The sequence below is a fragment of the Antennarius striatus genome, chromosome 14 (genome assembly GCF_040054535.1).
Source record: "Antennarius striatus isolate MH-2024 chromosome 14, ASM4005453v1, whole genome shotgun sequence".
NCBI classification, from domain to species: domain Eukaryota; kingdom Metazoa; phylum Chordata; class Actinopteri; order Lophiiformes; family Antennariidae; genus Antennarius; species Antennarius striatus.
Genome location: NC_090789.1, coordinates 2,797,790 through 2,824,142, shown reverse-complemented (window position 1 = coordinate 2,824,142; position 26,353 = coordinate 2,797,790). Strand labels below are relative to the sequence as shown.

General features: G+C 42.2%; 1 protein-coding gene and 1 long non-coding RNA gene across 3 annotated transcripts in view; one reads left to right on the top strand and one right to left on the bottom strand.

The window, feature by feature from the left end:
* LOC137606957 (uncharacterized) overlaps positions 1–26,353 on the bottom strand; it is a 289,217-nt gene that overhangs the window by 162,373 nt on the left and 100,491 nt on the right. For both annotated transcript variants that reach the window (XR_011037944.1, XR_011037943.1), the window contains one exon: positions 1,910–2,017. This is a non-coding gene — a long non-coding RNA (uncharacterized lncRNA). The remainder of the gene's footprint in view (positions 1–1,909; positions 2,018–26,353) is intronic.
* The window catches only part of LOC137606956 (CUB and sushi domain-containing protein 3-like), a 255,437-nt gene that overhangs the window by 141,046 nt on the left and 88,038 nt on the right, over positions 1–26,353 (top strand). The window contains exons 6-9 of the mRNA XM_068332318.1: positions 10,497–10,609; positions 21,536–21,613; positions 25,220–25,307; positions 25,432–25,556. Coding sequence (XP_068188419.1) covers positions 10,497–10,609; positions 21,536–21,613; positions 25,220–25,307; positions 25,432–25,556 — 404 coding nt within the window. The remainder of the gene's footprint in view (positions 1–10,496; positions 10,610–21,535; positions 21,614–25,219; positions 25,308–25,431; positions 25,557–26,353) is intronic.

The window sequence follows — 26,353 nt, the reverse complement described above, 5'->3', positions numbered from 1 at the left end:
TTTAAACGCTACGATATCCTGCTATCTGAATATCAGTTAACTTTCTCTGTAAAGTCTTTTTTTTCCCAAAAATGTTTGGTTTTTTTTGGTTTTTTGCAAAACTTTCCATTCCATATGTTAATATATTAATACCACTTGCCAGTATGAAAAAAAGAAAAAACAAACTAATTGCTAAAAATGCTAATTCCAAATGGCAATCAGCGGAAAAAGCTAATAGCTGATTTGCTACTATTTGGGAGCCGTAGAAGAAATTTTTTGTAATTTGTTATCAGTTCCTGCAGGGCTGCAACAGCAGATGCACAATCGTGTTGCTGACATCCTTGTATCCACGCAAACGACACGCACTACACACGCTCTCAGCTCCTGCAGACGCGCTTTTGCTAAAACGCAGCGTCACAAAGACCCTCCTCGCACAGACACTTGTGTCTAATCGGTATGCAGAGAGGGATGCTCGCGCCTATGAGAGCAGCGCATTGCTGTGAGCTAAGTGCCTGTAATCCAAGCCTAACACTACACACACTGACGCACACACACCCACACAGAATACAAGTTTTGTATTTTGTTTTTTTTGGAATCAGTTGTCCTTGAGACCAAGTCGAGCATCCTAAACAGAATTTACTCTCTGGATATCTGCGTCTCTCCTCCATCTGTTTGTCCATCTACACATCCATCCGTGTGCATTTCCTCCATCTATTTCTCCATCTGTATCCTTTCCTCCTTAATCTTAAAGTCTCTCCCGGCTAAGGTGCGCGTACCTGCCTGTCATTCACCAAATGGGAGTGATAAACTGTGCCGTTCACCGTCTGTCATCGACCAACCTCCTTGCTTATTGAGGATTTGTTTTCTCAGCATTCCTAATAAGTCAGATTGAGTCGGAATCGCTGGAGTCTTATCGCTGTGGGGCAGATGGTTTAGCCACCAGATTCCCACCGGTGCACCAAAGATCCGCACATACATACACTTTACAATATGCACAGGATCCGTGTGAATGCAAACAGCGGGGGTTACCGTTCACACATGACTGACAGTTACACTTGCAAGTCGACCCTGAATGCTCGGCGTTTCGGCGGCTAATAGCTCCGAGCCAAGGACGTCTGAAAGCATCTGCTTCAGTTACCGTTTGGCAAGATTGCATTCATTCGCCCACAGCCGACCCTTTTGACCCGACTTAATATAGTGAGGGGCCGCTATAAACGCTAACGCTTCATCATCACACCTGGTGCTGTACAGCAACACTCAGGCTAATCGGAAGAGTTACAGTAACACCTCGTATATTTGGAACCCGCTGCATCGAATGTGTGTTAGCGATTGAAGATACTTTTACTACTGTACATAAATTCAGTGCATCTCCACGGTGTGTGATTTTAACCTTTTATTCTTATTGGTTTGCTATTGTTTAGGCGTCTTCCTGGGAATACGTGGCATTTACCGGTCTATTGTCTGATTTATGTTTTGTTTTCATTAGCTAAAGCTAAAAAAAAAAGAAAAAAATATCCGCATCAGACCTGGTGCTAAACGTAATGGACAGAAGAAAAAAAAGAAAAAGTACTGGACAATTGGAACAATTCCAGTTTAGTCCCAGGAAAACAAACCCAATTTAACCAGCGTCATCAATCAAAACACACTCATTCTGCAAGGAGTTTAATTTAGTTTGTTCCTGTACATTGTTTGGCTTTGTGCTGCTTTCTTTGTCTTTTTATGCAAATATCCTCAAACATTAAATATTTGTGTGCGACTTTGAATATTCTGAACACCTAAGCATTTCCTAGCTCTTCACGTCTGAGTAAGAGATGAAAAAAAAAAAAAAGAGTGTGTGTCTGCATCTTTGTGTGTGTGTGTGTGTGTGTGTGTGTGTGTGTGTGTGTGTGTGTGGGTGTGGGTGTGTATGTGTGTGTGATGTTGTGCTTACTGAGGGCTAATCAATGCTGCTGGCAGAGAGGATGCTGGGAAACCCGCACCATCGCCTCCTGAATCGGAAATGGAGCGTCGACCTTGAACAGAAGCTGGCATCCCTTCTCTGTTTGAAAACACACACACACACACACACACACACACACACACAAATCCACATATCAGATTGTACACAAGTTATGAACCACACAGAAACATAGACGCAGAGCAGCTGGTCTGGTTCAAGATCTCTGAATCAAACTATGCACCCCGGTTTTTTTCCCCGGTAATGGCTGTGACCCTGTTTGGAGAAACACCTCGGCAGTCGGAACCTTTGTGTGCAGGATTTAATGGTCCTCAGCGGAGTTCCTGACCACTCGTAGCATTAGAGTTCTCCGCTTTGATGCATGACTCCCTGTTTTGTTTGCAACTCCGGGTCCATGCAGAGTTGGGCTTTTACTAGAAAATTGCATGGGGAGCGTAAGCTAGCGAATAAATAGTTCCTTTTCTCTCAAAAAGGTTTTCTGAGAAATTCAATTTCGTTCAGAATAAGATGGAAACGTGTGGTTTAAGACTTGTGCTGTATAAAACGCTAAAAAAAAGGATTTAAGGATGTTTGCAGAATTGCATTAGTGATAGAAAAATTTCAAATTTAGCCACCAATATGGTTTCAAACACAACAGCTTGTTTGGAGAGAGAGAGAAGAAGGTCATTGCCCTTGTGCGTTGGATAAAATGATCTCAAAGAAAGGTTTCAGAAGCACGGGCGGCGTCTCGCCACGAGAGTTTTATGGGTTACGAGGACAGACTCGGTTGTAGAACACAAAAGACGTAACTGTCAGTTGGCTGATTTAGCTAGATCAACACTTTTAAATGAGATCATTTCCGCTTCGCTGCTCTGACGATGTGTTGCCGGCGTTCCTGCATCGGAATTAGCGTCCAAACCGGAGAAGAAAAGTGATACCTCAAACGCGCAGAAATGATATCTCGCTGTTTTTGTTTTTTTGTTTCCTGGAAACGAACTGCTGCAAATCACTTCAACCACTTATTCCAGAGTCGGAGAGGGCTCCAGAGAATCCATTACGGAGCACATCATAGGCCAAACGACTCACAGTGATAGCTGGTAAACAACTTCATAATGCAGACTGTTTTCCACTGGATTTGTTTCCAACATTGGGGTTTAAAGTTTACACCAGCGACCTTCACACTGTCTCGGGGGACATATATTTTTAAATAGAATTACTGGTGGTCAGAACTAGAATTTGGGGTCGTTGAGTCCCAATAATAACCAACACCTCTGATAGTCTTGGAGGAAAATTACTAAATTCCTTCAGGGGAACCCGCAATCGTATTTCAGGGAGGCACTGCAGAGGAGAGGAAGATGAGGAGGAGGAGTGTCATGGTGTTCTAAAGAGGCAGTGTCAGGTCATGCAGAAGACGACAAGAGAAGCCAAAGAGACAGCAAACAAGAGAGGAATGGGTAGACAAGGGGAGCAGGAAGGACAATTGGGGTGACGCGAGGAGCCAGGAGGGAAGGAGTTGAGATAAGACGTAAGAAGGCGAAGTCGGTAGGAGACAAGGACAGGGATGCAGGATTGGGGATGAGGGGAAGCCAGATGAGAGTTGACAGGAGAAGAAAGGTGGAAAGAGGAATAAAAGGAATGGAGGTGGGGGACACAGGAAATGAAAGTCAGTCATGGGTGAGGACAGATGGGGTAGAGAGTGAGCGGGACTACGAAGGACGGACGGAAACTTCGCAAAAGAAACTCTCTGACGGTGGCCACCAGTGAGGTGACCGTGAGAATATCAGGATTAGATTGAAGTGGCGTAAACACTTTAATCCTCATGTCTTTACCTCGGATCGTACAGAGGGTTCACTGCAGGATTAAAACGCGGAACAAAAACAGCATCGTGGGACGATTGCTCATAGATGAAGACACCATATGTAGTCTATCTGACTGCATATGGTGTCAAATGCAGGAGATCGTCCATAATCCGAGCAAACAGCGGCTCCGTTACGCCACAGCTGCTAGAAAAAGGCAGGTAGCCACTTCCTGCACTTCCAACTGTAGTTGCCTAAAAGCAAAAAAGAGCCGCACAACAATGTCTTCAAATAATGCACAGCATGCAAGAGGGGGTATATTAAGATAAATCCCTTTCTGCCGCGCAAGTAAACAGCTTAATGAAATTAGTCGTGGAATCAAAGTGAGGTTTATAATTAGATTAGTGTATGATAATTAGATTATCGTGTTTATGCAAACAAAGTCATGTTATACACATTTACTCAGGACGAGAAGAAAAAAAAAATAGGTCACTTCCACTTTTGAGCTTTGAGGCATCTTCAACTTTTTGCACAGCGTGATGACATAAATCATTGTCCCACATGTCGTTTTTGGAGGGTTTTATTTTTTATTTTTTTATTTTTTTTTGCTGGTCACTGTTGCTGGGCAGTGAAAATTGGTATTTGCGATCCCCACAGTGAATAACCTTTCCAGATGGTGGGACACCAAACGGGTCGGTTTCAGCCCAGACATGGATCACCACTGGAGCACAATGTGTAGTTTGGAGAGGATCACAGGGGATCATTCTAACGTTGTAAATGCACGGTTATTCCTGCGAAGCATCAAGCGTCCAGCATAAGGAGGGGGGGGGGTACACTCACCGTTTTAGATAAATAAGTAATAAATAAATACACATCAGTAGGATAAGACTTTTGTTTTTCCTTCACAAGAGCGAATTTCTCCCGTAAATAATGTTTTATATATATGAAGGTGATAAAAACACAGCAATGTTTTATCACCAGCTATTATCAAGTGATAAAGCATTATATCAAAAACAAAATGTGTTCAGTTTAGATTCATTTTATTCTGCACTTGAAGTGTTTTCAGCTCCTAGAAATGTTTTGATTTTTTTTCTTTTTTTGGTCGGATATTATGTTCGTTTTACACTTACAGAGCTTTACCAGTCATTGTTTTGAGGCATCCGGATAATATTCACCTCTTATGTTTTTCTTGTTTTATTCTTACTGGCAAGAATTTGAAAGATGTAGCATGTAGCCAAAAATATGTGGACACCCAAATGTTTAGTCATTTCCAAACAAAAAACAAAAAAACTCGTGATTTCTCCATAACACAACTTTACTCCACTGGCTTCAGGCTTCCTAAAACCCATTTAGGAATCTGGCTGTGAGGATTTGTTCCCATTAAGCTGGGAGAGCGATCGTGGCGTCAAGACACCAACGCTGAGAGATAAGGCCTCTCTTACCTGAGGCTTTTACAGTTCGCCCCGAAATGTGTTTGATGAGGCTGAGATCCGGAAGCAAACGGCCGTCTGTCACCTGATGCTGTTGCATTAAAAAAAATGACCTTATTGGGGAGCTGTGGGACGTGGTGCAATGAAAGCCGGCTGCAGAAGTGTAAGAGTGATTTAGTCATTTTAATGTTCCCACAGGTGACGCCGAAAGTAGCTCCGCTTATAAATGATCAACATCAGGGGTTGTTGGTTTTTTTTGTCACCCACTCGTGTTTTTTTTTCCGGCCTTCAGCTGTCCGTGACAACTAGCCAGATTTAAAACCGCTATGCTATGAGGAAGCAGGAAGAGGAGGAAGAGGAGGAAGAGGAGGAAGAGGGAAATTTAGCAGAGATTAAAAAAAAAGATGGGAGGGAAAGCCGGAGCAGGGTCCTGTTGTGAACACTGATTACGCTCTGCCCACTTCAGATTGATGGAGTGACGCAGCTCGCAACATCCTGCAAGCGCCAAATTATAGCCTACGTATGCACACACACACACACACACACACACAGGAACACACACACACGCACAGAGTATAGGTGGAGCCATCATCAATCAGTATGCAGAGACAGAGATGTCCTGTGTGTGTGTGTGTGTGTGTGTGTGTGTGTGTGTGTGTGTGTGTGTGTGTGTGTGTGTGTGTGTGTGTGTGTGTTTACAGGTGTGTGTGTGTGTGAGGCAGCTCCCTCTTGTCTTAATTAGGGGAAGCTATTAAGACAGATTGCCTGATTACTTAGCATTCCCCCACTGTCTTATGAACCGCCACACACATGCTCACATGAACCAACACACACACACACACACCTACACACACGTGTCACCAAGCAGGGACCCATGTTGAATATCTTAAGCGTGGTGATCTCTCCCTGTCTCCAAACTGTCACGCTTTCCCTTTTTGTTGTTGTTGTTGTTGTTGTTGTTGTTGTTTTCCTCAGTAAACATTGCAACACAACTCAAGGTCTAGCGTTCCTTAGAGATAAATCTCAACAATGGAAGCTGCTGTTCATTCATTCGCCAGCAGTTTGGAGTCAAGGCGACATCACGCCGTTTTGAAAAGGTTAAGACGTGGCAGCAGAACGTGTGGTGTAAACAACAGGGTAAACAGAGTGTTTACAGGTTTCACACACTTTAGGGGCTGAATGACAAGTGCCAGGGAATTTGGAGTGGAATGTGTGTGTTATTTTACATACAATACAGTGTTAAACTGAAAAATGAAACATTTGCTACATATTTGTAACCCAAAAAATAATAATAATAATAATAATGGCTTTTGTTTGAATCATAAATTAGCCATAGAACCCCGTTCCTGATTTGCGTCTACACCTGTTTAAATGTTAAAATGAATAATTAACCGGCGAACAAATGAAGCGGTGTTCCTCCGTCAGACTCGCCTCGCCTCCCCCGCGTCTCCCCACAACCTCCATCGATCTTTGCCTCCTTCCACCCGTTGCTTCTTTATTTCCTCCCTCTCCTTCATTCCAATACCGCCGCTGGAAAAGAAGGTTTGTATTTCCGTGATGGGGGGAGGAAGGGAGGGAGGAGAGACTCAGAGGATGGATGGGAGGATGGTTGAAAGAGAGAAGGAGAGATGCTCTTTTGCTCTGGTGTATTTAATCAATTATGTTCTCTTGCTCCCTCTGGCAACTCTTGATATTCTCTCTCCTGCGAACACACACACACACACACACACACACACACACACACACACACACACACACACACACACACACACACACACACACAGACACACACTCTTTCTCCATCTCCAGTATTTTCTTTCCACTTTACCAAGTTGGTGCCGAATTTGAAACTTTTATACATTTACAGTTTATTTACTGCTTCAATCTGAATTTTAAGGAGGGATCTCTGTAATGTACCCCCCACCACCCCCACCCCCACCCCTCAGGCATTTCTTGGAACACCCATTGTTGGCTGCTGATTCCTGACAGACACTTATGAGGTCATGAGCATTGTAAAACATTTATATTTTCCCAAAAGCAGCAAGTGAATGAGAACGAAGTGTCGGTTTTGACTCTGCTGATGCAAACAGGAACTTTCTTGTGATGCTGCAGGGAAAAACAATCCAAAAAAAGAAAAGAAGGATTGTGATGTTTTCTTAAATACCTTCCTATACAAATATATAATACATTTTTTTTACAGTATTATGGAAGGAAGAAATTACTAATAAAATCAGCTTTCGACGTAATTTTTTTCAGTGATGTGTCAGGAGGATGACAATTCACAAAGTTTAAGAACATGAAAAGAATCACTTCTCAAAGCCGTTAAAATAATCTTTAGCGAGATTCTGCTAATAAAGTGAAGTGTAATGAAAACCTATCCGAACAAATGCACACATCAAAATTCCAACCACAAATCTTAAATTATAATCTCGGTTCCCTTTTTCCTGAAGGATTATGGTGCTGCACTTCCGATTTACCATTGACGATTCTTTTTCGTGTGTCGGTGTTGAATTCTAAGAAAGATTCCATGATGAAAATGGATGAAGGAGAACAAAATTCCATGAAAAGATATACATTTATGACCACCTTGGAAACGAAAAAGTTATTTTTTTTTTGGCTTGTAGATCTTGGTAGAATGTTTTCCAGTCACAGAAAGACATCGTCTGCATAGGTGGTTTTATAAAACAGATGAAAATACATCCACACAGGGAGCGCTGACGTTTTTCAGCAGTTCAGACTCTGGTGGGGTTTTTTTTAGAAGTGTTAGATGTTCTTCGTGGAAGAAGCTTTAATTGCCTATAAAAGTAGTTTAAAAAGGACACAAGATCTTTTTTCCAGTATTTATTGAACCGATAAAGAAGATGTATTTCATCCCAGCAGTTTTTTGTTGAGACAGTGTGAAATGAAGTCCCCATCTGCCGTGGGCATTCAGGTTTTTGACCTTTTTAGTCACCAGCTTGTTCCTTTAACCGTCCAGCTTCTACTGCAAAACTGTTTTTTGTTTTTTTTTATAGTTAAACTCTCATCCTGCAGCTGTGGGTTGTTGAAAGCTTCTGGAACATGTCGTTTCATACTTGAAAATCACAAAAGGCTCTCTTTGTGTAGATTTATGATTGAATTCCTATTTTAATAATGGAACCGATTGAATGCACACACACGACCGTAAATGGTTGATGATGTCATTGTTGGAAGTGATTTAGGAGCTGAAAACATAAAGGATGGTAGGAGTTTGCAGAAGGGGGAAAGAAGATGGTGAAGATCCATGTCTTTGGGGTTCTTGTGAGCCTCTTAAATCCGGTTGTATGCCTCTTTTTATAATCTTGTTATGTACGGATCATAATCATTTACAGTCTGCGCACAATAGAAATAGGTAAAGTGTAATTTACCGCACTAAAATTCATTTAGCAAACATAATTCAGAGCAAATTTAAATCAGTTTCTATCAAATTACGTCCTCCGCATTTAAAAGCTTGTGTATGATTCCGGCAGTGATTCTTATTCATTTATTCCAAATAAACTTCAAGGCAATCCGGGTCCGGCTGCACGGATAAATAAACAGGCTACATGCGCTGACATTTGATATGTCGTGATTATTGTCTGACATTTTTATTCTCCTCTCTCTCCCAGCTAATAGAATAATTCAGCATTGATTTGCTTTGGTTTATTTAAATTGAATGCAATTCCTGTCTGTCTGAATGTGATCTACAAGGTGGCGACGGGTGAAACATCAATGGGAATACTTACTGCTATTGACCCCCCCCCCCCCCCCCCCCCAACCTCAAAAGATCTCTTATGTCAAAGGTGCCGACTGAAGACATTTCATTTTTATGAATGTTGTTCACCTACATTTACAGTTGTGTATTGCTGCGTTAGCATTTAATTTATGATGTATATCCGTGAGTGTGTGTGCGTGTGTGTGTGTGTCTGTGTCTGTGTGTGTGTGTGAGTACACACACTTGGGTGTGTAATAGCATACATCAGAGAATCCTACTGATTTAGGGCACAAGGTGACCTTCTCTCTGTCTCACAGACACACGCACGTACAAACACATGCATACACATGCGCACACGCACACGCACACACACACACACACACACACACATACACACACCTGCATAAACACACACACACACAACTAGACAGGGACGCCTTCAAAAGCACCTTCTCAGCATTCTGCTCCATTTTAAAGCTGTGATTAGAGGACATAGGTATTGGTCAGTAGTCCACACACACACACACACACACACACACACACACACACACACACACACACACACACACACACACACACACACACACACACACACCATACTGAGCTTCCGCTGTCGGGTATTTGGAGAGAGGAGGTGGAGCTTAGACACCTTGACGAGCCGAATGAGGTGATCTGGGGGTTTGATTTTAACGTCCTCTGAGGACCCCCCCTTTTGGGGTTTTCCCAGGACACCCAACTGTGAGGAGAAGCCAGGGTAGACCCAGAGCTTCCCGGAGGGATTATGTGTCTCATCCATCTGGGGAGCATCTCAGGATCCACCAGGATGAGTTGCAGAGGGTTGCTGGGGCGACCGTCTGGACTACCCGGCTAAGGATGCCGCCAGCACGATCCAACCTCGGATAAGAGGTCAGATGGATGGATGGACGGGTTAACGGCTTCCCACAGTGTTTACCAGTGTGTTCGCGTGTAACAACCAATGTTCAATGAAGATGTAACTGCAGAGAAACAACACATGGCGGCTCTTACGACGAGATGAAAGCGCCGCGCCTCAAAGGTGTGATCTTCAGACATGGGCTTGTTTCTGTAGAGATTGCAGGAACTCAAAGGGACACGGAACTATTTCATCCCTCAAATGTCAACTGGAAAGCAGTTGTATCCTCAAAGGCTGCCAAAAGTGACCTGTCACTCTTCACTTCGCTCACCCCGAGGCCTTTTGTTCATCTTCACCGTCAATTAATCAATTCGGGGATCTTATCCTCTGGACTGGAGCAAACAGTTGCAGAATGGATCCTCCTGTCCCCAGCCAGGCCTCCAAACACTATAATGATCCCTTCAATAGTGATAAGTTTAAGTTACTGAAGGTGGTGTGTTCCACTCTGTCAGTCCGCATAATGAAGGATGATGTAGGCAGGTTGTGGGCAACAGATGCTAGATTTACACCCGCCAACAAGATCAGGCGATCTCCAACACCACCATGCACCATTTTTTCTTGTCGAGCCCTGATTATATAATAAAGACCTTCTTTCTAACCACAGATTACTCGCCCGCACCTCAACAACCTTTTCTAGGATGGTTTGAGGTTTTTGAAGTCTGTTTTTATGCGTTTCTCTTTCTCACAAATGTCTTTCCTGTCTCTGTTTCAGGTTGTCCGGGGGTAACGTCCCCTCGCCCATCGTCAGTAACAAAAACTGGCTCCGGCTACATTTCGTGACCGATGGCAACCACCGTTATCGTGGTTTCAGCGCACATTATCAAGGTAAGAAGTGGAAGGTGCAATTAGATCCGCTGACACCGGCGTCCTAATGTGGGCATGTAGAAGACGCAAACAGATGATAATGCATATAGAGGTTATGTTTGATAAACAGAGCTCACTTATCTACAGTGTTTTGATGACTGATCTTTGAAACGTGCAGTTTCTTTTGCTTTCTTGTTATTTTCTGTTTTGTTTCTTCTCTTTCTCCATGCTGTTATTTCCTTTCAAGCACCCCCCACCCCCCTACCCATCATCTTGCCTCTAACTTCCTGTGATTAGGCTCGCCAACTCGTCCGTCTCTTCCAAGAAACATTTCTACTCGCTGTCTCTCTGGAGTAACGACTCATATAGGCGAACAATATTGGATATTTGTTTAGCAAAATCCATGTCTGTTAATGGTAGTAATGAAGGAACGATGTGTGGAACAACTGTAGGGTTTATATTTCACATTGTTTTAATATTCTCAAATGATAAATGCTACTTTTAAGCCCTGTTTTCCCTTTTTATACAAAACACTCATCTGCGATGCTTCAGATAATCCCAGCTTTTCATGGACAACTGTGATATGAAGCGTGGTTTAAATACATTATCATGGTTTATTATAATAAATCCACTAGACTTGAAATACTGCATTTATTTTTACCAAGTTAAAGTAGTGTAGACTTAAGTAATGTGCTTAGATGGGTTCTGAGCACAGGTGCAGCACAAGAATAACTCATGGTCATTGCTTCACACCAGGATTACACTATACCATTTGATTATTACTGGCACCCCCAACCACCCAACCCCCCATCCCCACGACTCGCCTCCCCCTAAAGCCCATCCATGCTCCCATCATGCCCCGTGAAGGCCCAGCTGATCATCCAACCCAATTAGCAGTTGAAATTGCAATTAATTCATTGGTTATTTTATATTAACTGAATAATTTCTCAATCTGTGGGTTCGACCCCGGATGTCACCCCTCCTTGAAAGCAGCATGTGCTAGATCTTTAGAGAACAAACATAAAGGGTTTATTTTTGAATATCTTTACACACAATCGGTCCTAGAATTAAATATTCTTAATACAAAAGTGGGGCATTTAGTCAAATTTAGAGAGCTTTTTTTTCCCCAAATATGAAGTGGAGTCATTTTAAAACATGATTCATCTCACCTCCTTCCTCTTCCTTCGACACATCTTTGCTCTCTTTCAAACGCTTCCCTTGATCCTCTTTGATTAGTTGAGAACCAAACGGATTGAGTTCTTTCCCTTGGCATCATAAATGACGCGGGAGGCGGGGAAAATGTTGATATTACCCACCGACACCTCAGATTTTAGTTTACAGCTCAAAGGGACCATTAAAGGTCAAGGAGATCATCCGTTCTTTTAGTCTTTATTTCTTTCTTTCCAATTTGTTCCTCTTGTCCATAAACCGCCCGCTCTCCACATCGCTCCTTTTGGTTCTCTCAGACTTTTCATGATAGATACATTGATTGATTGATTGATTGATTGATTGATTGATTGATTGATTGATTGACAGCCTGAGCACTACTCTTGAGATTTGCTTCAAATTGCTATAAGTGATGTAAATGGATTTTAATTAGTTAAATTGACGTGTTCATGAGAGGTGTCAGCATGATAGCTTGGTTGATTAATTAGAAGAGTTCTTAACAACCTTGTGATTCATTGGCTACTTCCTGTCAGCCGTCACTCATCTCCATTACTTTGGCGGGTCTTACACATTAGCAGAAGGTCAGGTTGAAAAGGTTGCAGCTAATGAGGAACCTAATCTTCACACTATTTGATAGAAATCTTAGTCGAATGCTCTATTTTTACATAAAAGCTGTAGGACAACTCTAATGACCTTTAGGTTATAAATCTAATCACAAATGTCCTTCTTTTTTTATTATTTATTATGGACAGGTGAGAACACAGCCCCCTCTAGTGGCCGCCCTTGAGCAAACATTATTGTCAGGAATGTGTGGGTTGGACTCTTTTCAAAGAGATGGAGCAAAACCTCATGCATACACAAGAGGATGTCAAAATGTCAAAAATTTGAGTACATTATCTGGCCATTACTTTACGATGATGACATAAGAAGCCTTCTATTGATTCAACTGGGAAGGAAGTGAGTGTAAAACATTCCGCCTGTCAGAAAAGAACAGATTTGCTTAATTTATGGAAATTAATTTCCACACAGTGAAGGAAACCAAGTTGGGTTTACATGTAAATGTAGATTCCAGTCTGACCACTGTGTACTCAACTCGTTTTCTGTATCAACCAAACAATATGCAGTGAGGATAAATCAGGGAGTTCCTGTTCCGACGCTGTAAAAACCAGAGGAATAAAAAGTCAACTTTCCTTTCAAACAGGCTTTAATCATGCAGTTCTGTGAATACTTAACCTCAATTGTCTTTAAATGTGCCTTGTTGTACTGTATTTATTATCCTCTCATGTCTAATGCTGTGATTCTCTTTTTCTTTAATTCAAATTTGTAGGCTGTTCATTCCCTCTGTTTTATTATAAACAGAACCACTTAAGATTATTCCACCTGTAAATCTTGACCGCAGGCCATATGCTGCTCTTGTCTGCTGAGGCCTTCTACAGAATGAATTGTAAATGACAAATCCCTGCGGCAAGGTTAGCTTAGCGTAACAGCGAGGGAGGGATATATGAACACAAATTCTTCTCTGAGATCCTAAATAAACAAATATGCATTGGTAGGGTTAGTTTTGACAATCCTAAGAGACCTTGTGTGTGTGTGTGTGTGTGTGTGTGTGTGTGTGTGTGTGTGTGTGTGTGTGTGTGTGTGTGTGTGTGTGTGTGTGTGTGTGTGTGTGTGTGTGTGTGTGTGTGTGTGTGTGTGTGTGTGCGTGCGTGTGTGTGTGTATGAGTGTGTGTGTGCTAAAGGTCAGCTACTTGGCATCTGCCGTCTCCTTCTGCCGCTGCCCAAATCACAAAGTTTCCAATTGATAAAATGTCCCTTGATTTATATCCATGTGTGCTGAAAAGCAGGAGCAGAGAGGCAGAAATGAACAAAGAACATCACAAAGGACGAAGAGAGAATGAGAGAGGGGTGGTGGGGAGAAGATCCAAAGAAGGGATTAAAGAGAAAGATGGAAAAGCTAGAGAGAGTGAGTGGGATGTGAGGGATTTGAGGAGACAAAGCATTTGGTAGAAAGTTTTGGCTCAGTATTTCAGTATTAACATTTGACGACTTTAGAGAAGAAGAAGAAGGTGAACGATGGAGGGACGGGTGGATGATGGATGGAGGGATGGGTGGAGGATGGATAGAGGATGGATGGATGCGGCCTCGAACACAGGAAAGACTTGTCGGTGCGGTTGTGTATTTAGCAACAGGAACCCTGCAGCCAGTTAAAATCACTTATTTATCTATTTTCAAAAGGCTCACAATGGCATAATTTTAAAAATACCACAGGCTGTAAACTGATAACCCTAAATTAAAGAAATAAACCATTTGAATTCAAATAGCAACCCAAGGCGGGCAAATCTTATTAAAGGAAAAGGTGAGATAATGCTGCTTTTATTTTCTTTTGTTTCTTTGGAGCATCTTTTTTTTTAATATTAAAAAAATGATTAAATATCTATGAAAGAGAGCATCTGAAAATGATATTTATTCATATCTCAAACAGCATGAAAGCTTTTCAATCAGAGGTAGCCTAATGACAGCCATTTCCCCCCCCCCAATTAAAATTAGTGTTGTAATAGTCATACATCAAATGTCCATTAGCATGTTTAATTAAAGCTCAGTCATTATTTAGATATGTTGTCATCTCCAGGGTGATGCAGTCTGAAATAGCCTTTTCTATTGAAACATTTTGAATTGAATGGGGGTTTTTTTCCAAACCTCTGAAACAAAATGTAGAAATGCTATATTTACCGTCGACCCTGTCAGTTCTATTTACATGAAACCCTACCGATGGCCGTCATTCTGACATGCCCTTGGATGAGTTGGAGGGGCTTTGGCACCGGCGGTCGACGGGTGCATGGGTAGCTAAGTGACTCCGACAGCGATGGCAGCGGAAAGACGTCACGGAGTGGGGGGGGAAGTGGTTTAAATGTCATTTATCCACAATGATTTGTCAATTTGTTTACGTAAGAACCAGTAAAGTCATTGGAGGGCAACTAAAGTGGATCCCTGACTTCTTAGTTGGAGTTTTCCTATGTGTGACTTTTAAATGTGGATGCTCTTGAGGTGGCAGGTTTGGATCCGTGGAACCGGGATCACGATCGGAAAAAGCAAGCGATGCTGAAAGGTCCCTTCAGCAAAGTGGCTGAAACCCAGCTGTTGCGTTGCCTCGTGTAGCGTCTGCGCTAGGACAAGCCAGCATCCAGATGTGGCTGCGCGTAACCGGATTGTCCCGCCCTCTGGCAAATACATCCCAAGGCTGCAGCTGGAATGGGGGGTGGGAACTCTTCCCCAACTCTTTCCCAAAGCTAGAAACCGTTGATTCATGTTGGCTAGATTGTCAATGGGAATGATTTAATAGAACCCTTTAAATGGGGCAACTTTTTTCATTCACAGGATCAAACATGTTTTTTCTCTTAGAAAAACCTCTGAATGTAGTTTTTTGCAGCAATGAGGGGGATAAAAGTCTTGGATGCCGAGTCAGTCGGTGAGTCACACAGTTTCACATGTAAGCCTGTGAGTCACAGTCCGCCCAATGGTTAGCACCCAGCTCTTCAGATAGTGTTTCTACAGTTAGACATTGAGGTCCTTTTCTAAAGTTAGACTAAAGGAAATAAAGCTTAACAATGTGACGGCTATAAATGAACAGTCACATTGTCGCACATGAGAAGCCGGATACGTTCCCGCAGCGAAAACCATGCTTCACAAAGTCATCCCATCAATCGACTGGTCAATCTGAATTTTACTACTGTTGCACTTACTGTAAGTAGCTCGGTTAACAGTGTCAAGCAAAAGTCGAGAGTGTCTAGTCAGTCAGCCAGTCAGCCAGCCATTTGGTCTGGCCGCCAGCCAGGCAGTCGGCCAGCCAGCCATCAAGTCAGTTGAACGTTTGCCAGTGCTTCCATTTACTGTACGAATTTCAGTCTGAACGCTGAGAAATAATGTATGGCTCTTATTAATTAGCATTAACATTACAGAAAGTGGAAGTGGATGGGGTGGAGAAAACCAACGGTGGAGAGAGAGAGGGAAGCAGGTTTTGCTGCAAAGTCAGGATGTCACAGTTTACCTGAACGCATGTTGATTAAAAGCCCAGCGTCAACTCCGACCTCCTCGGAGACACCCCCCACCCGGTGTAGAAATCTGTTCTGCGGACTGGGAGTAGAGAAATGTGATGGGTACTCAAAGCAAACAGGGAGGATGTGGAGAGACGACTGAACACACAAGGTCGTCGGAGGAATCCTCTTCACCGCATCGCTGCTACAATATTCCCTCTCAAAAACCAGATAGTTTATGAAATGCGTCACTGGAGTGATGCTTCATAATGAACAACTCTCTAATATATGCGCCGGTTCGGTATAATTTACCCAGTTTTTTTGTAAAACAAAAATGAAAGAGATATTCTAATTTCGTAGATAAAAGATGACATTGAATTTTATAAGTGTTATCATCGCTGTGTCAACACACCAGCCACGGCGGTCCAAATAGGTGTCATGTGATCATTGCTTCAACTCGCTTCATTTTAGGGCAATCGGGAAAAATGAAAAGCCTTTTTTATAAATGGATTTGGATTGATGTTTGCACCTCCTCCGATGCAGCGCTTGATACGAGCAGAGGTAATGCTCTGGAGATCTCTCCAAGCATTTCACAGCTTAATTTGCATCTTCAAAACAACATCGAATTCAAATCCAGGAGAGTCACGCTGCGTTAGCAGGTGCTTTTTTTTCCAGGTTTGGCAAAGCCGGATTCTAATCAGCCAAATAAAACCACTAGAATCCAGACGATCAGCTTCTTTACCTCCTCTCAGGAGATTGTGTTTTTGTTTGTCTTCACTTCCCGGTTGTTTGCCTGGTTGGTCTGCAACTCTTTAGGTCAGTCTGTCGGTTCCTCGGTTACCTGATAGTTCCCCTCAACAGGTCTTCCCTGAATGATTAGTCTTTCATGACAAAAACTAAACTAGGTAAACGGAATCCCAATCAATTATTGTATTTCTTTTTATGAGATCATTAGTCCTGATAGTGTATATTTTTTTCGAGAAAGACAGGGGAGATGTTTTCATGCAAGACAAGTCTGTTCAAGGTTTCAAAAACGATCCACTTCAGGTTGTTATGGTGATGGAAATGCAATCTTTTCTTTAACATCAGCAGGATAAAGACATCTCACTTACTTTCCTGTTGCCGTGCGTTCGTTGGATCTAGACCCTGACCTTTAACCGAGGACGTTTTCACAATAGATAAGAAGGAAATTATTGGAAAAATGGAAAGTTTTCCCCTTGAATCACATGAAATTTTACCTCTATATTAATCCTACACTAATTAGATGTAATAATTCCTTTAGCCACTTAGCGTTAGCCTTTCTGCACCTGTGTGGCTAATACGAGATAGTCCACTGGGAGTGTTGACTTTGTAAACAAACATCATACCCCTCCTGGGTATTGGGTATGGAGGGTAATTTTGCATCTGCGATACCACTTTGTTTCCCAGACACCATATTGTGCAAATAATTGCTATGCAGTGCGAACAGACACACACTTGACGGTTGTTTACACACTGGAAACCTTTCATTACAGTATTGAGAGATAAGATAAAGACACATTCCTCCTTCTAGTTCAAGAGTACACAAAATCCCTTTCCTCTGCAGTCATGCGTTTGTTTACTCGTCCTTTACGGTTGTGGTCGGTTCGTCCTCTACCAACTCGGAAACAAAATGTACGACTGGGGTTTAGTGAACATCGAGGGCCACGCTGATTGGATATCCCGTCCTGGCTGCACGGATCGTCTCCATTTGGGTTCCCCCCGGACGCTCCGGCTTCCTCCCGCTGCTCAAAAACATTCAGCAGCGCCGCTTTTAAATTGCTCACAGGTATGAGTGTGAGTGCGAATGATCTTTTTTGTTGGCCTTGCATTGAGCTAACATACTCTGCCTCCCATCTAATGTTAGCTGGGATTGGCTCCAGCGCCCCCACATAGACCCACCGACCCCAGAGACCTGTTGCCATATGGTACCCAACACGTGTTCGTCTGTAAGCTTGTGTTGCTGTGTGGCACTGCTGCATGCTCAGGGGTGTATGCATGTTTTTCCACACGCTTGTGCATATCTGTGTTCCTATGCACATATAAAACGATTTGCACGTATTCGTGTCTGAACTCACACTTGTTACCGCCAATTCGCACCTGTCTGTGCATTTCCAGGTACATCCTTGATCCTTGATGACTCTATCGATATGTATGCATTGGTGAATGTGGTGTGTGTGTGTGTGTGTGTGTGTGTGTGTGTGTGTGTGTGTGTGTGTGTGTGTGTGTGTGTGTGTCTGTTGCATACGTGTGTTCCAGTTATGAGCAATCCGTTTCCTTCCCCGCGGCAGAATCTACCAATCACATCCCTCCATCATCTCTCTTCATTACATATTCATGAGTTCCTGTGTCTGCAGGGCTGTGATTGGCTCTTAATGAACAACTGACAGCATTATCAGTCAGCCAATGCTATAGCAACAAATAAGTCAGTCAGTACTGAAGAAAAACCAGTCGAGCACTGGTATGGAAACATTATTCAACTGGATCAGGGGACAGTAACCCCCTCGGGGTGGTTAACATATTGGATACTGTCGACTGCATGCTACCTTTGATATGAATCCCATAATATCTCAAACTTGCATGTGATCAAGCGCACACATCTGAAAATGATCTGCATAATTACAGCCAAGGAAAAAGGAAAGCGTTTAGCACGTGTGGGATATACCAATTAGTTCTTGTGTAAATAAATCCCGAAGTCCTTTTCCTTGTCAGAACCATTAGTCAAACTGAGTACAAAGACACCGTTGGCCTCGGGGGGGTTGATATGAGCTCATAAATATCCGGACGTCCCCTTTATCATCTTTTATATTATTTTGGCGCTTGCATTTCAGCAGCGCTGACATTACTGTTGACTCCGTTTTCTGCTCTTCCTGCTTCTGAGGTGGTCATTAAGTCTGGGATCTGCAGAGGAAGTGGATCATTGACTAGTTACAACAAGCCTGACTTTGTAAGCTCAGATTTTTCAGGCTTTTTTGTGTTATTATGAAAATAATGTTTTCAAAATAAGAGCCTGGATGTGCATCTAAATCCTTCTATCATATTTTAGACCCCAGCTTTGATAGTATCACCCCAGACAGCAGTATACATTCATTTTTCCACATGGGTGCATTTAAAACATTGGTGGTCGGTGGCCTCCAGCACAAAGGCGGGCGGCGTTAATCAAAGTGCGTTATGCGAACTTCCTCCTCTTCGGAGAATACATTGCTGTTCCACTATGGCATGTCTTCAGAAGTGTGACATCCTGATGGTACAGAGGTGAACAAAAGGTGACTAAAGTCAATGATTCGCCGAGGTAGATCCCCCCGCGAGTGAAGAAGCAGTTCTGGCTAGTTTGGTATCAAATTTTTGAAAGAGTTAAGATTTTTTTTTTTTGGTTGGACTGCGCCGCTTTGAGCCTACGTCAGGTTTGAGGAGATGCTGTCGTCAGGCGTATTTAGCTTTGATGGATATACACACAGGATGGATTTTATGATGCATATTAACATGGGCTTTAAACTGCAAATGAATCCGCACATTAAAAAAAAAAAATTTTTTAACTTTTAACTATTTTTGGCCCAGATTTCCCAGATTTGGCTACCTAACAAGGGGCAGAAATGCATTTCAAACATGATTGCAAGACTTTGATCCAGATCAGAGTGTTTATCTTGTTGCTTCCTGTTGATCGTCGTTCTTAAAAGTTTAATCTGAAGGCTCTGATTAGATTACCCGCGTGCTGTTTCTCACCTGTTTGCGTTCTGCTTTAGTCGGTGTTCAATTCCTGGGAAAAGATATCAGACGGACAGAAGGAGTTATGCATCTGTCAGGCCTGCAATGCAGAGAGATGGCAAATGTATTCACTCCGCCCTCATCGTATTTTCCTTTGAGCTATATTTTTTAACTACAGCTCCCAGTGGTTGTACCAAATATTTGGTACAAATGAATCTCCGATCTTAAATGTAATAAATAAAATGCAGCCAAAGATTTAAGAGGCAGATACTTTGTCAGATATGAAGCATTGTTTTGAATCGTTATGACACCAGTGTCAGGAATAATATATTCATTCTTTGTGGAGGTGGGTGTCTGTGAATTACATGATTTTGTACTTTATGCGAGTAACTGGCTCAGAGGCAGACGCAGACAGCTGTGATACATGTGTTTCTCAGAGGAAACTCATTATTGGAAAATTTATGACAGACAGGATTTCTCAGAAGTTGTAAGGAGAAAGAAAAAAAATCATTTGTCCTCGGTTACTTTTAATTTATTTATAAAGACATCTTTCCCAACTTGACAAAAAAAAAACACGTAACACTTATTAACACTTATAACCGTTATTCCATGTATGGTCATAAGGGTAAGGGGTGGAGCCTAATCCCAGGTGACTCTCGCTCCTACTTATGGTCAACCCCTGGTCCTCAGGTGGATTTGAACCCAGGACCTCCTCGTTGCTAGGACGCGACACTCCCATGGTTCAATTAAAGATGTTCGAAATTAATTCTGTTAAAGAAGATGATGTGTTTTCCCTTCAAAAGCACAAATGTAAGCATAATGTACAGTAAATGTACTGTACGTTTATTGTCTCGTACACAAGTCGAACAACAACAACAAGTCTATAAATAATTGCCGTGCTGAGGAAATACAGGCTATTTATTTCACGCATTATTGATTATGAGACAAAAACGTACAGCTGGAACCGCATTAAACCTCCATGCTGGTAGAGCTGTGAGTAACGCATTAATGCTAATGCTCAGCCTCTCGCAGCTAAACGGTTAGCATGTTAATCAATTCAATGTCAACACTTTACTTAGCGTCCCACAAACATATGCACATGTATGCCACCACATTAAGATAATTGGAGTAAAATACACGTGATGCCATTTATTCAATGTCATATATAATGCACCAGATGTGTGTGTTTGTGTGTGGGTGTGTGTGGGTGTGTGTGTGTGTGTGGGTGGGGTGAGGGGCGCATGCAGCCACTCTATAACATTAGGGTAATTGTAGTACATTAACTCATCTACCATTTGTCACCATTCAATGGATTAGTCAGGTCATTATGGAAGCTGTGAAGTCTGTCAGCCGCTTTATCACACGTTCATTTGAGTGATTTGTCGCCACACTTTGTTGTTTCAGGACGAGACATATTTGTGTTTACCTCCTCAGTGTTTGCTTTTGGTGCTGCCTTGATTTGTTTTTTTGGCAAACTAGGGGCAGAAAACAGAGGGAATGACCCCGGGTTTTGTTGATCGTACGTGCTCAGATTGGCATGGCCTCGTGAAAAAAAATGCAACATCACCCAACGTGCCGTGAAATGATGTCACCCATATTGGCAAAACAGGGATCTATCAGTCCTCCTTGCCATTGATTAGGTCTGATGAAAGGAAGCCTTTATTTCCTAAAATGACATTAACTGAAAGCTTTGATTATACAGGCGAATCATCATCACTTGATTAAAGCTGTGATTTTTATAACTTTTGTTCAGGATGTGATAAATTATGCTCCTCGGGAAAAAATGGTGCTAAATGGTGCAACTGTTGGAAATCCCTTTCCTTTTCCTGTCTTCCTCCACCTCTCTCGCTACCTGTGCACACCATTCCTTTGGCTTTCTATCTTTTATTTCCTACCTCGCTCTTCTCTCTCTCAGCCATGTGAGGGAGAAGAATCTTTATCAAGTTTTTTCGCTATGGTTCATTCATGGTTTTCTGATTTTTCCTTCTCTTTTCTCTTTTTGTTTTCATTTTGTTCTCTTCTGCAGTGAAGCGATCAGTAGATTTTAAATCGCGGGGCGTTAAATTATTCCCTGGCAAAGACTCCGGCAACAAGTTTTCGATATGTGAGTTTACATCTTAATGTCACTGTGGCTAATGCATTAACGTGTGATGGCTTGGTTCTTCAATTTTCTTTATTTTTTTTTCCTTTTGCTTTTATTAATTTTGTCTCCAAAAAATAATTATATTCAACACTTTTGTGCAATTGTTTTTTTTGACACACCAGATCTGGTGTTAAACTTAAAATATTCTGACTGACAAGATTAAATAAATGCTTTTTTTTTAAAGTCACAAATGTGTTGAAAAAACACCGCAGCCATTAAAAGAGCATGCTTAATTGCATCCTGCTTGAGTGTTGTGTTCTTGTCGTTTGATGTTTTGTATATGCGCGTCCGTCATGGTGTCTCTGTTTATGCATGCTCCTCCGTGGCTTGCTTTGATATATTTAATCATGGCTTGTTCTGATAAGCTTTATCGTGGTTTGTCTCGGCTCGCTTCGGGCTCGCTCGGGGAGCGTGAATCAGCTGTTGTGATATTGTTTACCGCCACCTCCTGCCTCTCCTCTTTATTTCCTCATCCCTGTCCTCTTGTCTGTCTTCTTCTGCGATCACAGAGCGGAGCAACACGTCTGCATTTAAATCTAATTATTAAAGCCGATGTTAGAAATATTAAATAGAAAATGCAACCTCTCGTAATTAGTGGTAATTTATACTGTTGTGCATTTTATACAGTACATTCATGATAGAGCAAAAAATCCAAGGCTGGACATTTACTAGTCAATTCGCAGCTCTTATTTTTAAGCCACTTCCTTTTTGGTACAAAAAGTCACTTTTGAAAAATACCGGTAACTCTTTAATCCCTTGAAATATGACAGTGTGTAAAATCACTTGCACAGGGATGCACAATTGGAGAGGTGAATGTTGGTTCATTCCATTCATATATGGCTTTTCAACATCAAAATTACAGCAAGAATATCGAACAAAAGTTTGAAAAACTTCAAAGAACGGCATTAATAGTGACTAAAATTTAATTTCTCAATCTGTTTCAGTTGGATGTAATTTTGGAGTTTTCCACCTATTTTAACCATAACTACACAGTCCTTATATTAATTACTTGTGTACTTGTTCACAGTCTACTCATACATGAATGCAAACACTGGTGCGACACATGCAAACAAATACACACATGCATCTATGCATGAGGACGCTCTAGCGCTAACACAAGTAGGCCATGTCTGATTAATCCACTTGTCTGCGTAATATTCGCGTGTTTACATTTGAACCTCTTAAAATGCTTCGCGGGTTAAGATGGCACAGAATCGCAGCCCGTCGCTGATTCGTCAGGTTTCACGACAGGATGGAGAGTCGCGCTCGAGGTCCGGTTCCAGTGAATCTGTATGTTAATTAGTCCGACTGATTGGTTCCGATGTTAACCGGCTGTGGGTGTGGTGAAGCACAACCCTCGTGCATGCGTGTCCACTCCTATGTAAATGTTTGTATTCAAACCTGTGTGTTTGTACACATGCATGTATGTTTACGTGTGTTAGTGTGTAACTTGTTTGTGTGTGTGTTTGTGTGTGTGTGTGTGTGAGCGTGAGCACAGTACTGATACTATAACGGTTCCCTCTGTTGTGGCGATAACAGTCCAGATGGTCAAATTAGCCGCTCCAACAAAGCAACAAACTAACAAATACACACATAAACACACTAACCACCTGCTGGGTTTCTAATTCGGACTCGACATGCACATGTATGTTTGTCGGAGAGCCGTGAAGCCCTGGATTGGTGTGAGTGTGTGACGCAAAACATTTGTTCTAAAAAATGAGGCAAATAAAAACAGAAACAGGCAAAACAAAACATCCAAGAATTACATATAAAATATAAAAACCTACTTATTAGAAGTTGGAGGAGTTTAATTTGCCTGATTATCACACATCAAGTACCGTCAAACTGTTGTGAGATGATTCTTCTCCTTGAGAACGCATGTCAATCAAAAAGGAAGTAGACCGAATACTGAGTCTTGTGGAACCTCATTTTTAAAGATTCTGGGTTTGGAGAAAGAGAAACCTTCTTAATGAAGAGTAAATACTATAAAAATTGTAATATCTGGTAACCTTAAACATTTATAAACATTTATGTATTAAATGTACTTCCTCTCTGCGTTCTACCAGCAAAAACGGAAAACAATAGCAACTTGTAACCGCAGCCAAACTCACACATATAAGTGGATTTGGTTAAAGTATGCAAAAAGTCAAATTAAGGAGACATCAGCATATTGCATTCCTGCTGCGAATAACACAATCATATTGAAATAAACGGACTAAAACTAATTAAACGCAAACACAAGGATATTTTCTTAAACAATCAAAAGCAATATCTGTCCTCGCATTTGAATATAAAAATTCTCCATCGCTGCAAATAATAAGACATTTTCTCCCTCTAGTAATATTCTCCTCACAACAGCCATTAAAAAAAGATGAACTTTAAAAAAATAGCTTCATTTCCTATTGATTGGTGTGAAAGAGGAATCCAAGGATTATTCAAATAACCTTGCTCTCACCCTGAGCTCATTTAGGCTTAATTGAGTTTTAAAAATGGAGCATCGATGTAATCATTACCATCCAGTATTACTACTAATACTTTGTTGTGTTTCGCCTCGCTAGGAGCAGCTCTGGGCCAGATTCTACTGAGAATTAGAATAAAAACTAAAATTTCATATACGGAGTACAGTAGTTTCAATCTGAGAGGGTTTAAACGGAAAGCTTTGAAATTATGATTTTTTTTTCCAGCTATTTATGTTCCATTTCCTGTTCCTGAGAAAAACCCAGAGGCGTTTCACGTTAACACTTCTACACACTCGTACACTCTCATAGTCAACCCAGCAGCTACGTCTGCAGGAAGTTTAAAAACATTTAAGAGCTCAGGAAATAGAATAGACTCCTGATGTTTAAAGTTGATGGAATGAAATATATCCGAGAGTAAACTGAGGGCTGACAATATCCATTTGGACAGAGAGTCAGCACAGACAGATCAAGAAACCAACCGAGAAAAAGGAAAGGAAGACTTCCTGTTAGCTGCGGTGGTGTGATTAGTAACAGTAGGGTCGGGTATCATCGTGTCAGAGGCGTGTTTGTTGTGTTTGTTCAACTCTGTCTGTTGTCTCCGTTCGACATCCGTGACGTTTGGAGTGTCTCCATCGAGATTAGCCGTTCCTGTGGCATCTACCTGACCGTCTAACGCCGCCCTTCTCTGCTGTGTCCTCACCTGTTTCCTGCTGTCTCCATAGGCGACGGCCCGGGCAGGCGTCCAAAACAGACACTTAAAGTAGACGGCTGAAAAATTAGCATGAGAAGTCCTTCGGCGGATGCTTTCAATAGAGTGACAGACGGTTTTAGAGCCGGGGAGCAATGAGCAAGTGTTAGAATGTCGATTCAGCAGTAATGCCGACACAATGGCTGCACGGATTACATCAGAATTACAATGCATGCTTATTCATAACATTATCTCAACATGTGAATCATAAAACACAAATCTGCATTAGAAAAAAAATTTCTTTTAGGGGGGAAAAGTTGTTGCTTCACCCACTGTGGTTTGTTTTTCTTGAAAGTATTTTCTTTGCCTTATTCTACCTTGTCTCCCTCCTTCCCTCCCCATGTCTGTCTCTTTTTACAGTAAATGAAGGCGGCGTGAGACAGGCGTCAAACTCCTGCCCCGACCCCGGGGAGCCGGAGAACGGGAAACGCCACGGCAACGATTTCAGGTGAATCCGTCGGCGCATCAAGACTCCCAAAAGCTCCGTTTGTGTCCAGATGTAAACACACAAACTCTTATTAAATTTAGAGCATAAAATGCATTTGCAAAAATGCTGTTGTTTTGTTGCACAGCATCGGCAGCGAAGTGCAGTTCAGCTGCAGCGAAGACTACGTCCTTCAGGGCAGCAAAACCATCAGCTGCCAGAGAGTAGCCGAAGTGTTTGCGGCCTGGAGCGACCACAGGCCCGTCTGCAAAGGTGAGAGGCGTCGCCAAAAAGGAGACTTTAAGGCATTGAAAGTTCTGACAGCACAGATGGTGGAAGAGCCGGTAATCACAGATGTAATGAAGGTACGAAAACACTCAGGCAGCAACTCCCCAACGTATCCCCGCCTCAGAACGCTGCCAGAGCGTCGCTTTGGCCCCCGTCCTCCGCGTGAGTTTGTGTTGATCGGGGGGCTGAGTTTGCGGTGGAAAGAATCCGAATTGAGTTTCAAACCACTGGGTATGAAATTAGGAAACAAAGCACTCCATAATCCGATGTTTGGAGTGCAGCGCATCAACAACGGGCTAGAGTTGGTTGTGTGCTTCAATCGGGGGGGGGGGGCATTACAGCGACAAAAAGATGTGTAATCAGCTGAACACTGAGAAAAGTAATCGCACATTTGGTTTCCATTTATTTATTTGTTATTTACGCGCCTGGTAACAGATATGCCTTTGTTTTTTTCACTATCACAACTTCTACTGTTTTAGTTTCTTACTTGCAAACACACACACACACACACACACACACGCACACACACACACAGGGTGAGCGAGCAAGAGAGAGAGAGAGGGCTTCTGTCATGTTAAATGCCAAAGTCGTTTGTCATGTCTCCCTTCACCAGACTTCAGACTGCGGCAGGAGACACATACTTTAACATAAAAACCAATATTCAGCGTGAGTATGTGTTGGTGCGTATGTGTGAGCGGGAGATAAAGAATGAGAAAGAGGTGCTTAAACACCCACAGTCACTAATAATCACAGGGATGGAGGAAGGAGTCGGGATGGAGGGA